Genomic DNA, 19,405 nt, shown 5'->3' on the forward strand with positions numbered 1-19,405 from the left:
GGATCTGGTATTTGCTCCCAAAAGTGGTTGTAACAGAGTAGTTATATGATGTACATTTGCTCTTGCTTATTTATGTGAATTAACTATTTTAACTTTATAATCCAGATGGAATTCTTTTCCCTCAGTACAGTTCTAGGTCATTTCCCTATATGGGTAGCTGATAGGTGTTTTAATATTAACACAAATAAAACAGACTGCAAGGTAAAACTGCCTCTCCTCCTTTCCTTTAAAAAATGCATTTCTAAATAGCTTATGGCTTATCCATTTCTCTGTCTGTACTGTATGTCTAATACGATAGCTAGTAGCTAGCTACAAAGCTACAGAGCCTTTGAAATTACACTGGTCCAAATGAATATGTTTTGTAAATTTATAATATACTTCAGATATCGAAGTTAGTATAAAAAACAGAATATAAAATATCTCATTAATAACTTTTAGACACTGCATATAATTTATAAGCTGAAATGATAACATGTGAGGCATACAGGGTTCATTAAAATATATTATTAAAATTAATTTCACTTTTCATTGTTTTTAATGTGACTAGAAAATTTAATATTATATACATCTCAGATTTATGGTTCACAATATATTTACATCAGACAGTGCTGCTCTAAATGAGCACCTGTAGCTTCTTTTTAATGGTATAAATATTCGAAGTTGATGGGAAAGGTAGCCTGGCTTTTATCATACATGAAAGAGGGAAGTTATTAGCAAAATGCCTCTGCTTCTTTCTTCCCAGAAACAGAAATTTATTTTTAAAGTATAAGAATTCCCAAAAGTCACAGAGTATTACAATACCCCACTAAATTACTAATTGATATATTTATTTTAAGGTTGTTGAATTTCTCACCTTCATTCATGTTTACTAGACTATCAAATCTGTAATAAGATTATACAAATTTTCCTAATGATATATGCGTATATCCATATCATTCTTTGTATCTATATCATACCATTAAACATGCTGTTGGCAATAGCTCCACAAGGAGCAATTGGTTTATCTTCATTTCTTCGATAAGGCTCACATTCCTTACTGGGATTCTGATGTTTAGAAGGAAAAAAAGAGAGAAATTTATTACCCAGGCTTCCGGGTAACTATGAATTAGCTCTAGTCACTGATAAAAATTCAATTCCTACATGCTTCTCACTCGGCAGTGCATACAAAATGAGTCTGTATTATAAATAATGCCACATTTCAATATCCAAATATATTCCTCAACATTACTGTATTACCTTTTTTAAAGTAACTTTTCTTTGCATATATTTTGCCATACAGGCATACGTCAAATTGACATTTTTTGATTTTCATATAACACAGAAATCATAACACAATGATTTTTCTGCCCAAGAAAAATAATAAGCAGTCTACTAGCAATCCACTTGTAACATAATGAAAGGAATCTTAAACTGGAATTAAAGAGACTGGAGGTTCTAGTTCCAGCTGTGTACTATGTACATTTGGGCAAGTCTCTGGCTTTATCTGCGCTTCACTTATAAAATTAACATGTTCAACTAGATAATCCAAAATTTTGTAATTCTGAGTTAAATCCCATATCAAGAGAAAGAGGGAGGGAAGGCAAGAAGAAAGGGAGGGAGGGAGGGAAGGAGAAAGGGAGGAAAAATTCAGATTCCTAAATATACCAATCTTCTATAAATTGTGCATTCAGGTACAAGGAAAATAAAAATGCTGGTAAGAAAAGGAGCATCTGCCTATCCTCCAGATTTGATTTTGACTTAGCCCCTACTGAAGATCTCAAGGAGATATAGCAGTTGCGGAGTTAAATAGAGTTCTACCAAGTTTGAGATAAGATGTATGTTTGAGTTGTTCTGGGACTCCAAGGCCACATTAATCCATATCTCAAAACACATAATCTTTAATACTTGGCTTCTCAACTTTTTTGGTCCTTAAGCCATTTAGATTTATAAAGTTAGTATTGTGAAAACATGAATGTAGACAACATATAACTGGTTTATTACTATTTGAATGTTTTGATGAAAATTGTAATTTTGAAAAAAATGTTATTAAATTAAATAAACTTTTAGTAGGCTAAATATATTCTAGCCATTAAATTCTTAAGGAAGTTTTAAAAGAAAGGAAAATATTATTTACTACTTATGCACTGGATACTGAACTAAGCAATGCTAGGTACTCTGCAGTAAATAACTGACTAAGGAAAGCCATTTAATAAGTACCTAATATGTACCATGCAAGGTGCTAGAAACAGGGGGGAAAAAAGTGAAGTCCCTGCTTTTAAATGGCTTACAGTATAATATAGGAAATAGATCCATATGCAACCAATGATAATATGAAATAAGAGCCATGATAAAGGTGTCTATATTCATTCAACATATATTTATTAAATGTGTTCCATGTGCTAGGCAGTAGCTAGGCACTTGGGTGTATGGTCAATAAAAAAAGTCATGCCCCCTGCCCTCATAAGTTTACAGTATAGTTGGGAATACAGAAAATAAATAAGTAAACAAATATATAATTACAAATGGCTATAAATGTTATGAAAACACTATGTGAGTAATTAATGGAGGGAGGATGGGGAAGCTACTTTAGAATCAATGATAAGAAAAAGTTTGTCTCTGGAGGTAGAATCAGGTAAGTTAAGACCTAAAGAAGAGTAGGTGACAGCCATGCAAAGAGCAGGCAGAAGAGAGTTTAAAGAGAGAACAGTACATGCCATTGAGAAAGAACTTGATATTCTGAGAAGGTAAAAGGTAAATGTGTTAAGAGTACAGTAATAAGATGAATAACATATGATGAGATTGGAGAGTTATGCATAGCTCAGATCATCCTGAGATTTTACTCCAAGTGCTAGTAAACCACTGAAAGATTTTAAGCAGCAAGTGATATTTATTTTTTTAAAGAGCACAACAGCAGCTAGGCAGAAAATGACCTAGAAAGGAAGGGCAAGAATGGATGATGTGGAAAGATAGTTTGTTAAGCAAAGTAGGAAGTGATTTAGAGTATGAATAAAGTAAATACATAAAGAAGTTATTCCACATCAAAGGGCACTACAGAAAACAGCAGGCCTTCAGATGAGACGACCTCTAGAGAAAGGCGAAAACGCATTCTAAACAAATAAAATGAAATGTCAAAATGGGCAGATTACTTGTGTCACCAGGCAGGATTAGAGAACTACATTCAGGACCCAGGGCAGGCCAGGCCAGGTACATTAAAGATAGAATACAAAACAATAAAGACTGGAGTGGTATGTTGGTATCAGACTGTGAAGAGTCTTACACAAAATGTTAAGTACTTGGACTTTTTAAAATCTTTAAAATTTTTAAAAGTCACCTGGTCTTAAAACTCATAGTTTAGGGATCAATAAATGACTGCCGGTGAAATTGAGACCAGCTTCTATTTTTGTAAATAAAGTTTTATTGGAACACTGCTATAGCCATTCATTTATTATCTACAGCTCCTTCCATTCTACAATGGCAGAGGTAAGTAGCTGCAACAGAGACCATATGACCTACATACCCGGAAATAATTATCATCTGGCCCTTTACAGAAAAAAATCATCAACCCCTAGTCTAGTCTAAAACCTCTGCTTACAGTTTAAAAGAAAAGAATCGATCTTGGCCTCTCTTGCACTCAGTGAAGAGAGCTTATATCTAAATAAAAGAATTGTAAATCCACCACCACATCTGGGGCTCTGAATACAACCTATCTGTGGTTCCAATCAACAAACTAAGAAAGGTCTAGGGGCTTGGTATGTCTCTAGGACATCACCTTCTCTGGATTTCAGTTCTAAAAATTAGAACGCGGAGTAAACCCTACATGAATTGCAAAATATTATAGACCTAACCAGACTCTCTAATTAGACTTGTTATTTCTTAAGAGCCCAAACATCAGGAAATAGCAATGAAACCAGTAAGGATAGCCTAGGGCAGCTATATGCTTACCAGGACCATTCCGGTCACAATATGACCTTAAATTGCATTCTAATAGATTGACCATTTCTAAGAAATCCTAGACTGCTTTGGGACTCTGAAGGTTTATTGTACTGGTAACAATAACATTAAATACTTGCACAACAACCACTACTATGAAAAGCTGAACAACAGTCAGGAAACTAAGATCCTCTAGTCCACAGATTCCCAAACCAGGATGGGCATCAGAACGGGAGCGTCTTAAAAATAGGTATTTTAGAGCTCCACTCATGCAAACACTGGCAAATTAAACTCAGAATTCTGGGATCCTTCTATTTTCAAAAAGCTCCTCAGACAGTTTTTCAGTAATCCACCCTTTGGACTTTACTACTCTTGTTTCTCACAAGTTAAAAATGAAGAGAATATATGTTCAATTCTAAAACACAATCTCAGAAATTAAAAGTAACTTATTTAGATATTCTTATATAGTGTAATAATAATGAACAAACCCAAACAGAACAAAATATGTAACCAGAATGCTACACTCATCAAAATTCCATTACAAACTAATTAATAAAGCAAAAATCCCAATGACACTACTAGAAACAAGCAGTTAATAATGTGTCTTCTGGCTGTAAGAAATCATTAATCTGTGTAAATCCCAGAGGAAAAAATTTAACTAAAAACCCTCACTAACAAACTATAAATGGCAAGTAACTCTTTGATTTCATCTTAACGACATTAAAATTAACATTTCTAACTAAACAATAATCACATGTTCTCATTTCACAGATACATTTTCATATTCCATCATTTTACTTACAAGTAAAGCACTAGAATCTCCATTTAGTTGACTATCATCTCGAGATTTCACATAACGACGATGGTTTTGATAAAAATTAGACAGTCCATAATACATGAACACATTGCCCTAGAAAAACAGAAAAGGAAAAAGATTCCATATAAAACTGTTAAGCATAAAACTATGTCATACACACATAAAAGCTATTTAATTTTAGACTACTAGTTCAGAATTTTTGAAAACTTAAAACAGGTACTGAAGTGAATTCTACCACTACTTAGCAATCTAAAATAGTACAAATTCTAAGTAAGGTTAAAGAAGGTATGTTACAAAAATCCAAGAGTAAACTCTGAAAATATCCTTAAAAGCTTCAAAGAAGTTTTATTTAGATTATTTTTAAAAACGCTATTCTGATCTACTTTCAATTTAAATTTTTTCTAAACTGAATTAGCATCAACTTTTCAGAGGGATAATGGTCAAATTTTTATTTATTGCCCAAATAATTCTGAACTTGAATTGGGACATAATAAATTTCTCCATAGGATACTATGTAATATTAATAATTAATAATCAGTAAATTATCTAAGATATTGAGTCACTGTGCAATAATCAAAAAAAGCATGTTAATGTGTTCAGTGAAGCCACTTGGAAATAACTTGGGAAAGACTTTTAGAAGTAGCAAAAATATGAAGCTATTTTCTCCTTTATGGTTATTACCTCTACCATCTATAAGCTATTCTCAATTAAAAGGAATTTAGGAAAAAAAGGAATTCAATAACATTTTAAGTATGCTTTACTTAATTTGCTATTTTCATATACATAATCGTTTATATGAAATTTGATTTTCAAATGTCAGGTTTATACAAATTTACCCATGCTATATAAAAACAATGCTTACATGGAAACCACTTATTTATTTACTTATTTTGGGTTACAAAATTATATCACAGAAACAAAGAACACACTTTTAAAAAAGTATCATTCTCATTTAAAGAGTACAGTAAATTCAGCTTACAAAATGAAAAAGAGATCCTTTCAATGAATACTGAGACAAAATAACTTACTTGAAGTTCTCTGAAAAGGCTTTAGTCCAATTCAAAGTTTTCGCTTGTTAAAAAACACATAGCCCACAAAAGAATGAATCTGAAGGTGATCACCTTTGCAGAAGAAAAGTTCTGAAATAACTGTTTTTTAATGGGGGAGGAAATTAATGGAGCTTCTAAATCAATACAAGTCTCTTTCATGTATTTAATTCTGCCTGTCCTGACCAAAAAAAAAACTTAATGCAACTTTATAGTTTGTTCAATACATTGAAAAAGAATAGAATTTGTATGGTTGTTTAAATGTATATGTTATTTTGGCTGAAACAAAGTAAAAAAAATTAGTTTCTGTCTTGTCCCAAATTTTTCTTTCTTTTTAAAAGCAACCTTATGGTCTTTTATTTTAGTGCAAGAGCATCTACAACCAGTAGATGGCAACCATCTACCAGTGAGTACAAATGTCATCACCACCATTAAGAAAATTCTAAAGTATAGAAAAAATATAAAAAGATGGCATGTATTAAAGTGCTTTTGCTCCCTGAATAAAACAATAATTTAATGCTCAATTTTCAGATAAAGAGGAGCAGATATGGGTCTTGCCATCCCTATTTTGAATTTATGTCCTTTAGCATCTGCTTAGTTTCTAAGAAAGACAAAATAGTGTGAATGCAAAAAGAATGACAAAAAAATGTGAATGCAGACCACACAAATAGAGATGTTGTTTTTTTTTTCAAAACATAAAAGATTAATAAGTTTTTACTAAGTGTTTGCTTTATGGTAATGGTTTATATCTGATAGAAAAATGGTACAATTAATTGATAGGTGAATTAGTACTTATTTTCTAAAGTAAAATTTGTTTTAGTATTAAACATGGGCAAAACAATTTGAATAATAATTTTTAAAATCCAAGTAAAAGTAGATATAAACTTGATCAAAATGGATTTGTACAATCAAATTTCCAGTGAGAGGATGAAATATGATATTTTAAATTTAGTTTATAAAGAACTAAAATAAACTAATTACACAAAGTTAATTACCAGACAGCATAATGCAACAGCCAAACAAAACAACCTTCCTCAAAAGTATATGGCCTCTGATAAATTAAAATGACTTCTCTACGAAAAGAAAATAACTAGTAAAAAAATTAATGCAATATCAATATTTTTTAAAGCACAGCTTTTCTAACACATTACTTGGGAGTACAAACCTCAAATGATTGTTCCAATGTGAAGTTAATGGCACAATAACACGGTCTCACATCTGGAGACAAACATTTATTGCAGGGACTGGAAGGGTCTATTCCAGTATAATCAATCTGCAAGAGAAAAACAGAACTAAGCACTTTCTTGAAGAAACCACTTTCACACTCTAAAAAAACTTGCTATTAGGGAGGAAAAATGAGTCCAATGAAATAACCTAGAGCCCAGGAAAAAAAATTTTTGAAAGTCATCCATTTATTTTGACAATTTGAGTAATAACTGGGAATGCTCATATGTTATTCTATTGGCTCATCTTTCTAAGTAAATTTCTCTCTCCTTTTTACTAAAGGGAATTCATTTATGCATCAAAATCATAAACATAAAATTCAAACTGCAATAATGTATAAAGATTTAAAGATCTATAACATCTAAATAACTGTGGACCAAAAAAGGTGTTGTATAATAAACCTGACAAGCTCAGGAGGGCCGCATGGCAGGCCTTAAAGCTCAGTGACCAAAAGTAACCACACAGGATGATCTGATCATAAATCCCTAACTGGGTAAGCCATGGCAGGTAGTCACTTACCAGGCCTATAGCTTCCACAGAAAAGATCAATCTTTATATTACATGAACTCTGTCCATTGTTCTTATGCATATAGGATGTCAGAGTAATTTTCTTTTAAAGCCCCCTTGAAGACATAACCGCAGGCACTATAGCACAAGACCACCAGAGTAAGACACCACAGAAACCCTCATTTTTATCTTGTTCCTCATATACAACCCTTATGTACTGTAAATGTTAAATTAACTATCCCGTACCCACCAATGTAAAAATATATTTCTTAATTCTGCATTTTATCCAATTCAAGAGATTTCCCCAATTTGCTTTCTCTAACCTCTTTAATCTACTATCAATGGATTTTCCAGAACCTTCCTTTATGTTTTCTCCCTTGATTCTAAATGCAGAAGAACTGCAAAAAACTGCCATTCTCCATGCTTCTGGGCATGTCCTCAAAATCTGACTCAAATAAACTCCTATTAAGACTCTTTTATAGGTTGGACATTCTTTTGCTGACATAATTAAAATACTGGATTAATACAGTGATCAGTAAATCAGTTATTCCTCTTAAATCTTCTAAACTTAAAATACTTTTCGGTCACCTCAGTTTTTTATGGCACATTTTAAAATTTTTTTTTAAAAAAAACAACTATTAGGTTTCTCAAAGGTTAACATTAAAAAAAAAAAATGTAGTGTTGTATAATAATTTGTCTTTTCTTTGTCCTGGGTTCCCAGCAGCGATCTTTTAAAACTGTTGGAATTTCCTCTTTAACAGGAATGTTTTTGATAAACTCCCCTTGATTCATAATAGAGTTTATGCTAACAAGATGGTTCAAGAGGACACTGGTCACCAGAAAGACTAGATGTGATTAGGGACTTTGGCCCAACTTAACCTCTGAGGAGATGGGGACGGCTAGAAATACAGTTCAATCATGTGGCCAATGTTTAATCAATCATGCCTACATCATGAAATTCCAATAAAAACTCTGGACACCAGTGCACAGAAGAGCTTCTGGTTAGTTAATCCACTGATGTGCCAGGAGGGTAATGTGCTCTGCTTCCTCAAGGAGAGGGCACGAGGCTCTGCATTCAGACTTATCTCTTCATTTAACTGGTTCTAATTTATATCATTTATAATAAAACTGTAATTGTAAGTATAGCACTTTCCTGAGTTCTATGAGTCATTCTAGCAAATTATCACACTTGAGAGGGGTCATAGAAAACCCCCAGATTTATAGCCAGTTGGTCACAAGAGTAAGTGGCCTGGAGACCTCTGAATTTGTAACTGGCATCTGAAGTGAGGACAGACAGTCTTGTGATGGGAGTCTTGGGAACCCACCCAATTTGTAGCCAGTTAGACAGAAGTGTGAGTAGCCTAGGGACTTGCAGCTAGTGTCATGTCTGAAGTTCTAAAGTAGTGGTGGTCTTGTTGCGGACCATGCCTTTATACCTGTGGAGTGTGATGATAATTTGGGGTGATTAGTGTCAGAATTGAATTGCAGGAGACCACCTGGTATCAAAAGATCTGACCTGATGGCTAAAATGAGAGTCTTTGTTTCCATTACACAAAATTTTTAATTTATTTTATTTTTTTTGAAGAGTTTTAGGTTCACAGCAAAATTGAATGGAAAGTAGAGTTCTCATATACTCCTTACCCCCACATACACACAACCTCCCTATTATCAATAACCCCTAGCAGAGTGGTAAATTCTTTACTATTAATGATGCGATACTGACATATAATCGGCCACAGGTTACATTAAAATTCACTCTTGATGCTCTTCATTCCATGAGTTTTGACAAGTGTATAATGACATGTATACACCATCACAGTACCATACAGAATAGTTTCACTGCCTTAAAAATCCTTTATATTCTGCCTATTCATCCCTCCCTCCCCATTAACCCTTAGCAACCACTGATCTTTTTATTGTTTCCACAACTTTTACCTTTTTCAGAATGTCATAGGAGTGGAATTACACAGTATGTGGCCTTTTCACATGGTCCCCCTTCCACTAAGCATTAGGCACTTAAGGTTCCTCCATGTCTTTTCATGATTTGAGAGCATATTTCTTTTTTGCATTGAAAATTATTCCATTTCCTGGATGTACCACAGATTACTTATCTACTAAAAGACATTATGAAAAATTCATAAACAGAAACCTCATTTAAAATGGAGTCCAGAAAAGACAGAACTCTCACTTACTACTGACCCCACAGAGCCATGCCTTGCATCTCCAACAGAAAGTGATGCTACTTTACTACGTCAGCAGAAAGAAGGAAAGATTCCTCCTTGCCCTGTAACAGCTCAGCCAATGAGAGACAGCCATCTCAGCCACTGAAAAGTCACCATACTTTGAATTTCCGGTTTCCTCCAACAGACTTAGTTTACAATGGCCCCTCCCCAACCCATTAAAGAGCATTCCTCTCCTTCTCTGTTCTTTCTTGTACTGAACTGCAATTCTTTGTTGTTGTCAAATACGCTCATTTTGCTGGAAAAGTATCTGGCTATTTGTTTACAGTCAACATCATCTTGGCTGCTTCCAAGTTTTGGTAAGTATGAGTAAAATTGCTATAAACATTCTCGTGCAAGTTTCTGTGTCAACATAAATTTTCAGCCCATTTGGGTAAATAGCAAGAGGAGGAATGCTAGATTGTATGGTGAGAATATGTTTAGTGTTGTAAGAGACTCCCAAACTGTCTTTCAAAGTGGTTGTACCATCTTGCATTCTCACCAGGAATGAATGAGTTCCTGTTGTTCCACATTTTACCAGCATGTGATGGTGTCGGTGTTTCGGCTTTTCACTATTCTGATAGGTATGTAATGGTAGCGTGTTGTTTTAATTTGCTATTCCCTAATGATATATGAGGTTAAGCATCCTTCATATACTTGTCATCTATATATTATGGACTAAGGTTTGTTTCCCCACCCCCCAAATTCTTAAATTGAAGCCCTAATCCTCAATGATAGTATTTCGAGGTGGGGGCCACTGTCAAGTAATTACATTTAGATGACGTCATGAACATAGGATACCCATGATGGGATTAGTGCCTTTAATAAAGAGAGGAAGAGAGAGCAGAGCTCTTTCTCTCTTTGCCATGGTGAGAACACAGAAAGAAGGCGGCCATCTGCAAGCCAGAAACAGGGTCCTCACCAGGAACCAAAACTACCAGCATCATGATCTTAGACTTCCCAACCTCAAGGACAATAAGAGGTAAAGACGTTGCTTAAACCACCTAGTCTATGGTATTTTGTTATAGCAGCCTAAGTCAACTAAGATACTATATATCTTCTTTGGTAAAGTGTTTGTTCAGGTCTTTTACCCATTTTTCATTTGAGTTGTTCATTTTCTTATTGCTGAATATTAAGAGCTGCTTGTGTATTTTGGGTAATAGTCCTTTTATCAGATAAATAATAATAATTAAAAATTTTTCTCTCAGCCTACGGCTTGTCTTCTCTCTTAAAAAAATGAACATTATAATGAACAGCCCTAATTAATTATCTTTACCTTAATAAAGTAAAAAAGTAACCATCTAATATTTATTTCTGAAACTAAACATTTAAACTTTATATATGGATGTTCAATATCTCCTTATGATTGCAAAAAAAAGATATAAAATCTGTATACAGAAAAGAGCCAGCATCGAATTACAACATCTAATTGCTTTTCAAAAAACATGAACTTAAAACTTGGTTTTGTCAAATTCTGATGTAACTTATTGAAAGCTAATTTGTTAAAGCTTTGACCAGAGAAAATTTTCATTCACTGCAAATATCTAAGAGAAGCTAGCGAGGCACATAACTAAAACAAGCTAAAAATGCATCTCCTAAATGAAGAGAGAAAAAGCATATGTTATTTTTCAATAGACCTCCTGGGCCACAACTTTCTACTCAGGGCCTGTTCATGCACAATATTCCACTTTATTTTATTATTATTTTCAAATATATAGGACATTGGTTAGACATGTATATAGTTTATAAAATGATGCCCCTAATTGCTCTTTCTCTCCTCTGGCTCCCCACCTAGGCATTATACTAATGCTGACTGCATTCCCTATGTCGTGCTCCTCATCCCCATGACACCTATCAACTAATAGTTTGTACTTCTTTAATCCTTCACCCCATTCTTCCGGCCCCCCAAATCTCCTCCCCTCTGGCTATAACTAGATTGTCCTCTATACCTGTGAGTCTATTTTTGATTAGTTTTTTCTTTTTGTTCCTTAGATTCTACATAAAAGTGAAATCTTAGCACGATATTCCACTTAAAAGCCAAGTTTTATATTTTTGAAGAGATGAAATGTTTTTGAAAACTAATGTAAGAATTAAAAAAGACAAGTTGCCAACTGAGCCTATTACCATATTGTATCTCCTTGAACAGAAACCTCTCTTTCAAATTAGCTTCTAGGGCACAGTAGGTAAGAAAGATCATCTGTTGTGATTAGGCAAGGATATATATTCTTTATTTAATTGAACAAAAATAATATGGGCTGTGAAATCTAATAAATTATACTATAGGATATTAAAACTAATCATTTCTCTGAAATCAAGAATTGCTAAATAAATTATATCTCAATAAAATCAAAAGACAACTATAACATTTTTATCATAATCTTTTGATTATAATTTCTAAAATATACAAAAAAATTTTCATGTCTTTTGATGCCAGGAAAATTTGAAAGGAATGTTTTTAAAAAATTATTATCATTAACATATTAAACCTTACTGTGTGTAAGGCATGACAAAAAGTACCAGGTAGATTCAAAAGCAATCACATTGTTTGGTAGTCAGGCATGAGCAAAACGAGCAAAGGCCCAGCTCTGTAACCATAGAAACTTCCCTTGAAGACCTTCCTTAAGTACCTCCCAGAAATACCTCTCTTTTAGGCTTGTAAATTATCCCAAATCCTAGAGCACAAAACCATTAAAGCTTGTGGCTAGCCCAGCTACAAACACATGCGCAGAAAGTACTGGCCATAACTTCAGCCTCATTATACCATCTTAATTACAATATCATGACTATGCCTGGAAGTTCATGAATCTCATTATAACAGACTGAATTCTGGTTAAGCACATGCACAGTAGGCAAAGCAATATATAACAGCCAACTGTCTGCCAAGGTAAACTCACATACGGATCATCTAGGACCTCCCATCATGGCCCAAATATAAACAGACCTTCCCATTTCTGCGTGTTACAGCTCTCCTGGCTAAAAACCAGCCCCTCCTTTTGGGGCATACTATCTTATCTCTTTATCTCCCAAATTCCACGGGGCTGCAGCCTTCCCTAGTGTGGCCCTTCTTTTAAAATGTACTTTTGATAAATCTTACTTTTCCTAAATCTCGCCAACCTGTAATTCTTTGCTGCATCAGTGGGGAAGAACCAAGGGACAACATACAACACCACCGTCGTCCTCTTCCTTCTCCACACGTCACTGGGGCAAGGCCGGATTCCATATCACCCCAGCAGTGACATCTTATACTTAGTCAAATACAGTTTACAAAGCCCTTTCTCTTATACACATATTTCATCTGATCCTCACCAAAATCCTATAGTGTAATCTCCATTTTCACGTAAAAAGAACACATTCAGAAACTTGCCCAAGATCATACAAATAGCAATAGGTGGTACTAGGCTAGATCCGAGGATCTCTGATCCAAGTCCAACGTTCCTTTTACTGAACTACTTTTTCCCAAGTGTAGTGAGTCCCCACAGTAGTCTTCTTAGAGTCTAAAAAGACTACTTTATCAAAGAGAGTACATGAATACAAATAAATAACTACTATAATGCTAAGCACCAAAATGAATGGTAAAGAGGACAGTAGTACTAGATGGACCAGTACTTTCTTACTAAGAAGAAAGAGGATTTGAACTGAGCCATAATGATACACTGTGTTTTACTGGCTACTGTTTATTGAATGTATACTAAATACCAGACATTAAAAGCACTTAATATATATCATCTCATTAAGAAGTACAATAGTCCTCCAAACTTTGTTTTTATTTTTCTTATTTTAACCTAGGAAACTGCCATTTAGGAAGGTTTAGCAATTACCCAAGATTACCAAGCTAGTAATTATGAGCAAAATTTGAAATCATCTCCGCCTTTCTCCAAAGTCTATGCTCGTTGCACCATACTATGCCCTGTCACAAAATAGACATATCATCCTTTCTAATGTGCAAACTCGGGACCTTCAGATTACAAGAATGAAGAAAAATCTGAGGGATAATTGTGGTTTGTTTGTATTGCTATTTAGCTGACATCTAAACATACTTTCGAGTATTGTAAAATTCTCCATTTTCAGTGTTTTGGAGGGAGACAGGGATCCATCTTCTACTTCATAAACCAAAGGGGTAAATGAGTGCTTCAGCTCCCTAACCCCAGACAGCCCACACAAAAGACCTGGATCCATCTAGAGTCCAGATGACTTAATTCGCATATAAATCACAGAATCTTGGGAGACAAAGACCAAAATGAATCAGAATAGTAGCCACAGCTTTAGCTATAAGGGAGAACTCAGTAATGACTGTGGCAGCTAAATCACTATTTCTGCTTTTAAATCTCCCACTCTTCATACCTGTCTCCAAACTGATTCTCTAGATTTCTTATCCATTTATTGTGAGAGCTACCTAATCACCCTCTAATAAATTTCTTTCTTGTGTACGCTATCAAGAGCTGGTTACTGCTGCTGACAAAAAAGTTTCTGAAAGTTAAGTAACTCTGAGTATTAAAAATGTCCTGTAGGAAATTAAGAAACTAAGGAGATTTTTGAGGGTTTTTGAGATTTTTTAATCAAATATTTGTATAAGAACAGACTTAAACAGAGTCTAGAATATGGGACTTTCATTTCTTCCTGAATGCCCATCATGAAGTAATAATTCATTAACTTAATACTGTGGAGGAGGAAGATGCTTTCCTCTACCTAAGCTCTTTTGGCTAGTCTAATAATTAAACACGAGGCTGATCAAATAGAGAAAATAACCAAATTTAATACGTACCTATGCATGGGAACCCCCCATATCTGAGAGAGTTGTAGACTCCACGTAAATTAAAGCTTCAAAGACAGAAAAGGAAAATGAGGTATGCAAATGGCATTTTGAGCCAAGGATCACCTTGGGTCTTCAGAAGGAAGGAAGGTCATTCCAGGGCTATTAAGAGTAGAGGTTCAGTGATTAGAAGTCTACCTTACCATACAGATAGATCATAAAGTTATTTCTAGTTGTCACTCTTATTATGGCTAAGACCCTCAATTTAAATTTTTTGAGAAGTAAAAGTTTCTTGCAAGCCTGCAGGGTCTTGATTGCTTTCAAGCTCAAAATAATTTAATGCCAAAGTGGCACATTTTAGGGAGGCCTATGGTATTTACTGAGTGCCTATATGTTCCAGGAAATGTGAACTCAGCCCAGTCCCTGACCTTATGGAGCTCAGCTTAATACAGAAAACAGCCATTAAAATGGAAAGGATACTTTGATAAAACAGATACTATGAAAACAACCTAATCTAGTAGTCAGCAAATTTCTCCAAAGGCTGATGAGTAGATGTTATCCACAGGGAGACAATACCAAGAGAGACTAAATCTCTGCTCGAACTCCCAAAAATATATGAATTTTGGTCTTAAAATTACACTCTGAGTTAGAGACATGAGAATCTTTAGATCTAAGAATCAGCTGGGGCTTCTCCAGTTATCTAATTTTTGTACAATGCTCATTTATAAAACCATTAGCAATCAGTAATAAGGAAAAGTTAGGTCTCAGAAAACAGAAAAGTGGAATTAGATTGCAAAGCAGACACTAGAGGTAAGTTTTGTGACTTTGAGACACTATAAGGTAAAGCAGTATGGCTTTGTCGTACAGGTGACAAAATGTGGACATAGCTGTGGAGAGGGCCATTCCAACACTATTCTAGAATTCTTACTAACTGCAGCATTGAAAGCTTCAGTAGATACTATACCTTTACAGAGACACTGGTACACGCATGAGGTATAGCAACACCAGTATCAACAAGGAAGCTCGTTCAGTTGACATTAGGTAGGGCGGACCTCAGGTGGGGGATAGGAAAGCCATGACATTATCCTTGCTCAACTAGAGCAGATTCTTCAGTTTTATGAGTCATATTAGTGCCCAAGGTGTGACATCGCAGCAGCAAATTTCTCTGCTTTGTCACTGACAGTTCTTAAGCAAAAAGAGAAAGCCAGCTGTAAAGGCTGAGCAGCTGTTCACATTCTTGCCCCAAAGGAAGTAAGGCAAGTTACACTACTTCCTGCCCAAAGCTCAAAAATGAGGGATATCACTGAGTTTTCCACAGAAGTTACTACGATTGTAGACTAAGTTATTTGTATAATCCAAGACCTTACAGGAAAGAGGTGAGTATAGATAACAACAATGAGGGAAGTAAAAAGGGCACAGTAAGGCATCAGGTATCCTGGAGTACCAAACAACATTTTTTAAAGCATTTAAAATGCTTCCCTTTTATTAAAAAGATAATATATCAATGTTAGAAAAATTGCCCTCAAAAATGCTCATCAGATAAAGGGGGTGGAGGAAATAAACATCCATATTTAAATTATTTAGAGCCTCTTAAAAGTTAGCAGTTGAATGGATTTTTAAAAATCCAATTACTCTAGGTTATTTTATTTTTGAAGATTAATTTTTTTAAATCAACATTTGAGTTCTAAATTTTGAGCTATAAGACAAGTTTAATCCTTTATATCTTAATAAAATTCTATGGGTCATATGAAATACATTGTATGTTTCTGTAAATTATAGAATCCAAATGGGAACCATAAACAAGATTGTTCCTTCTAATTGAATCAGAAAGCCTGAATCCCACACTTGTAAACAATGAATGAATGAATCAAGTAATAGGTAAATGTAAATTATCTTTGAAGACAGGACAGCAACAGTGAAGCTAGATACTATTTCACAAATGTCTACTCCATGCCAGAGAGGAAACTGAGATTCAGAGGTGAAGGAACTGCTCCAAACCACAGATGGTATGTGACTATATCAGTTTCCTAGGGCTGCCATAACAAATTACCATAAAATGGGTGTTTTAGAATGAGAAATTTATTCTCTCTCAGTTGGAGGCCAGAAGTTTGAATTCAAGGTGTAAGCAGGGCTATGCAAGCTCTGAGATTCTGGGTATAATACGTTCTTGCCTCTTTTCAGCTTCTGGCAATGGCTGGCATTCCTTGGCCGGCAGCTGTATTGCTCCACCTCTGCCAGTCACATGATTCTGTCTTCACATCATCTGCCCTCTGAGTGTCTATCTCTCCTTATAAAACCTCCAGTCATATTGGATAGAAGCCCACCTGAAAAGACCGCAACTTAACTTGATTAGATCTGCAATAGCTCTATTTCCAAATGAAGTCACATTCAAAGTACTACAAGTTAGGATTTTAACATATCCATAACAGTGACAGAATCATAACAGTGACAGAATCATATCTGTCTAGCTCCAAAGTTGCTGTTCCTTCCATTAGACTGTATAGCAGCTTCCCATAATCTTGAATATATACACTATACCACAATTTAGAAATTTGGAAGTCAGTTTAAAAGACATTATATTTTAAAATTGGTACCAATTGTTAATATGCTGATGTTTTAAACAGTATTACCAAATCTTCATATTTTTCATCTAAAATACAGATTAAAAACAACTTTATTATGATAGATAGATGTCATCCCAGGACCATCTTAACTTTTAGGGTTTGAAATAATACAAATTTTCATACAGAGTTTTTACATATTTATTTCTACAAACAAAAAAGTAAATTCCAACATGAAGTTTTAGTTTACCCTCAAAAGTCTTACTAAGATGTCAAGTTATAAAAATTGCCTAGGACAGACCTGATGAAAAGGGTTTTGCTAATTATGCTCCACCCTATATGATAAGGTAGATCAAAGGAACAGATCAGCAATTAGTATGAATAGAGAAAGCAGTGCGTTCTATTTTGAGGACATACGTGGCTTTTCTATTAAAAAAATTGTTTCTGTACAGTCATATAACTGATATTCGAATATTAGTGGCTCTTACCTTTACTTCCAGTGCTACCTTCTGATAATAACCTATGCTGCCTCATATCATGTGTCATCTATTATACTACCCTCTCTAAATTGTCTGGTCTCATCTCCACCCCATTTTTATATTCCTAGATGTATTCACTTGGTTGAATTTCTTCCTTCCCACTTGAAACTCTTACCAGCTCTATTTCAACTCCATGGTGATCTTTTGAAAATTAAAACCATATATATGATTTCTTAATCTTTCTTAGTTATGCTTCTTCACTAAAAACTTGGCTTAAAAAAAAAAATCAATAATGATGGTTAACAGAATCCCTTAATCTCACACCTAACTGTGGCCTTTTGGTATCTGTAAATGGTACCATCATTGTCCCAAGCAGCCAAGCTCAAAATCTTGGCATCGTATTTGGCATCATTTGGCAGTCCCAAGTTCTGCCAATTCTTTCTCAGCAATATACTTAGTATCCTTGAATTTGACTCTCATTGCTTCCACTACAGACAAAACTTTTGAGACCTCATACCAGTGCATTATATTTTTTAAACATCAAGTAAAAACAAGTAATTTCTAATTTTTTTCAAAACTAAATATGATCATAGATAATGTGAGACCTGAGAGCTCTGAACAGTCAACTTACTCAGTATATTGATAAACAATGTTATTAGATGCTATAATGTCACATTATCATTCTTAATTTTAATTTTAGAAATCAAACTACAAATCTATTTAATTGATGGTTGGCTTATAGTTTCCAGTTTTTCATAAGTAGTAAGTATATAACAGTATTTCCTTCTAAAGCCTAAAAAAAATTTGTGGGAGGAAAGGTATTTTATGCCATTTTTTAAATCATGCACTCCCATTCTTTTGCTGCAAGAATCAACGCCAATCAACCTGTTTGCTAAATTTTTAGCACTCTCTGGGATTACTGTTCAACAGGCAAGTCTGTTTTGGCTTTAATATATATGGATATCATAGGTATACAAGTTTGGTCTTGTAGTTAGTATATAACATTTTCCTTAGCTAATTTCAATAATCCCTTCAGAACCATAATACCATTCAGATAATCTATAAACTCTCGACAAATGGCTTTAAAATTTCTTGATTGTACCAACTGAGTTTAATTCATTCACTCACTCTTGCTCAAATATCTTAGTCTCTATTAGATGTCAAGCATTGTGCTACAGGGTGGGAAAACACAATGGAAAAAAAAACACGTTGTTAATGCCAGAAAAGAATTTACAGACTAGTGGGATAGTAAGTCATGTTAATCAATAATTACAGGATATAATTTAATAACGTATGATAGGTCATAATCTACTACTTATGGAACCTGAGAGAAGTATATATTATATCAGGTGGCGAAAGGAAAGAATCAGGGAAGACTTTCCACAGTGTTCACAGGAATGAAATTTGAAAAACATGGTAGAATAAGAAAAGGAAGGGCATTTCAGGTAGATCTAGCAGCATGACACATTCCAGGAAGTACAGTAGTCTGCTACAGCCAGAGCAAAGGGTCTAGGAGTGGTAGATGACGCTACGGAAGTAGAAAGTAGCTTATCACGAAGAAAATTACAAGTTACATTAAGAAATTTGAACATTATCCTATGTATGCTAGAGGGAGACATAGGAGAAATTTTAATCAAGAGAATGAAATAATTCATCTATCCTTTAAAAAGGATCACCCTGGCTGTAAAGAGCAGAAAGATTTAAGAAAATCCCAGACTAAAAAAGAAAACTGAATGCTACTGCAATGATTTTGCTGGGAATCACTGCAAAAGAGCATGGGGATGGGAAAAAAAGACAAAATAAAAAAATATGGATAAAGAATCCATAGAACTTAATGCTTAGAGATGCAATGAGGACAAATAAGTTTAGGTTGACTTCCAGGGTTTCGACCTT

The 19,405-nt window shown here is 34.4% G+C and overlaps 1 protein-coding gene across 1 annotated transcript in view; it reads right to left on the minus strand.

The window, feature by feature from the left end:
- Positions 1–19,405, minus strand: part of TMEM30A (transmembrane protein 30A) — a 36,667-nt gene that overhangs the window by 7,243 nt on the left and 10,019 nt on the right. Inside the window, 3 exon segments of the mRNA XM_016141690.2 lie at positions 957–1,044; positions 4,712–4,819; positions 6,938–7,045. Of these exon segments, the coding sequence (XP_015997176.1) occupies positions 957–1,044; positions 4,712–4,819; positions 6,938–7,045 (304 nt within the window).

The sequence above is a fragment of the Rousettus aegyptiacus genome, unplaced genomic scaffold (assembly GCF_014176215.1).
Source record: "Rousettus aegyptiacus isolate mRouAeg1 unplaced genomic scaffold, mRouAeg1.p scaffold_m13_p_1, whole genome shotgun sequence".
Classification (NCBI taxonomy): Eukaryota; Metazoa; Chordata; class Mammalia; order Chiroptera; family Pteropodidae; genus Rousettus; species Rousettus aegyptiacus.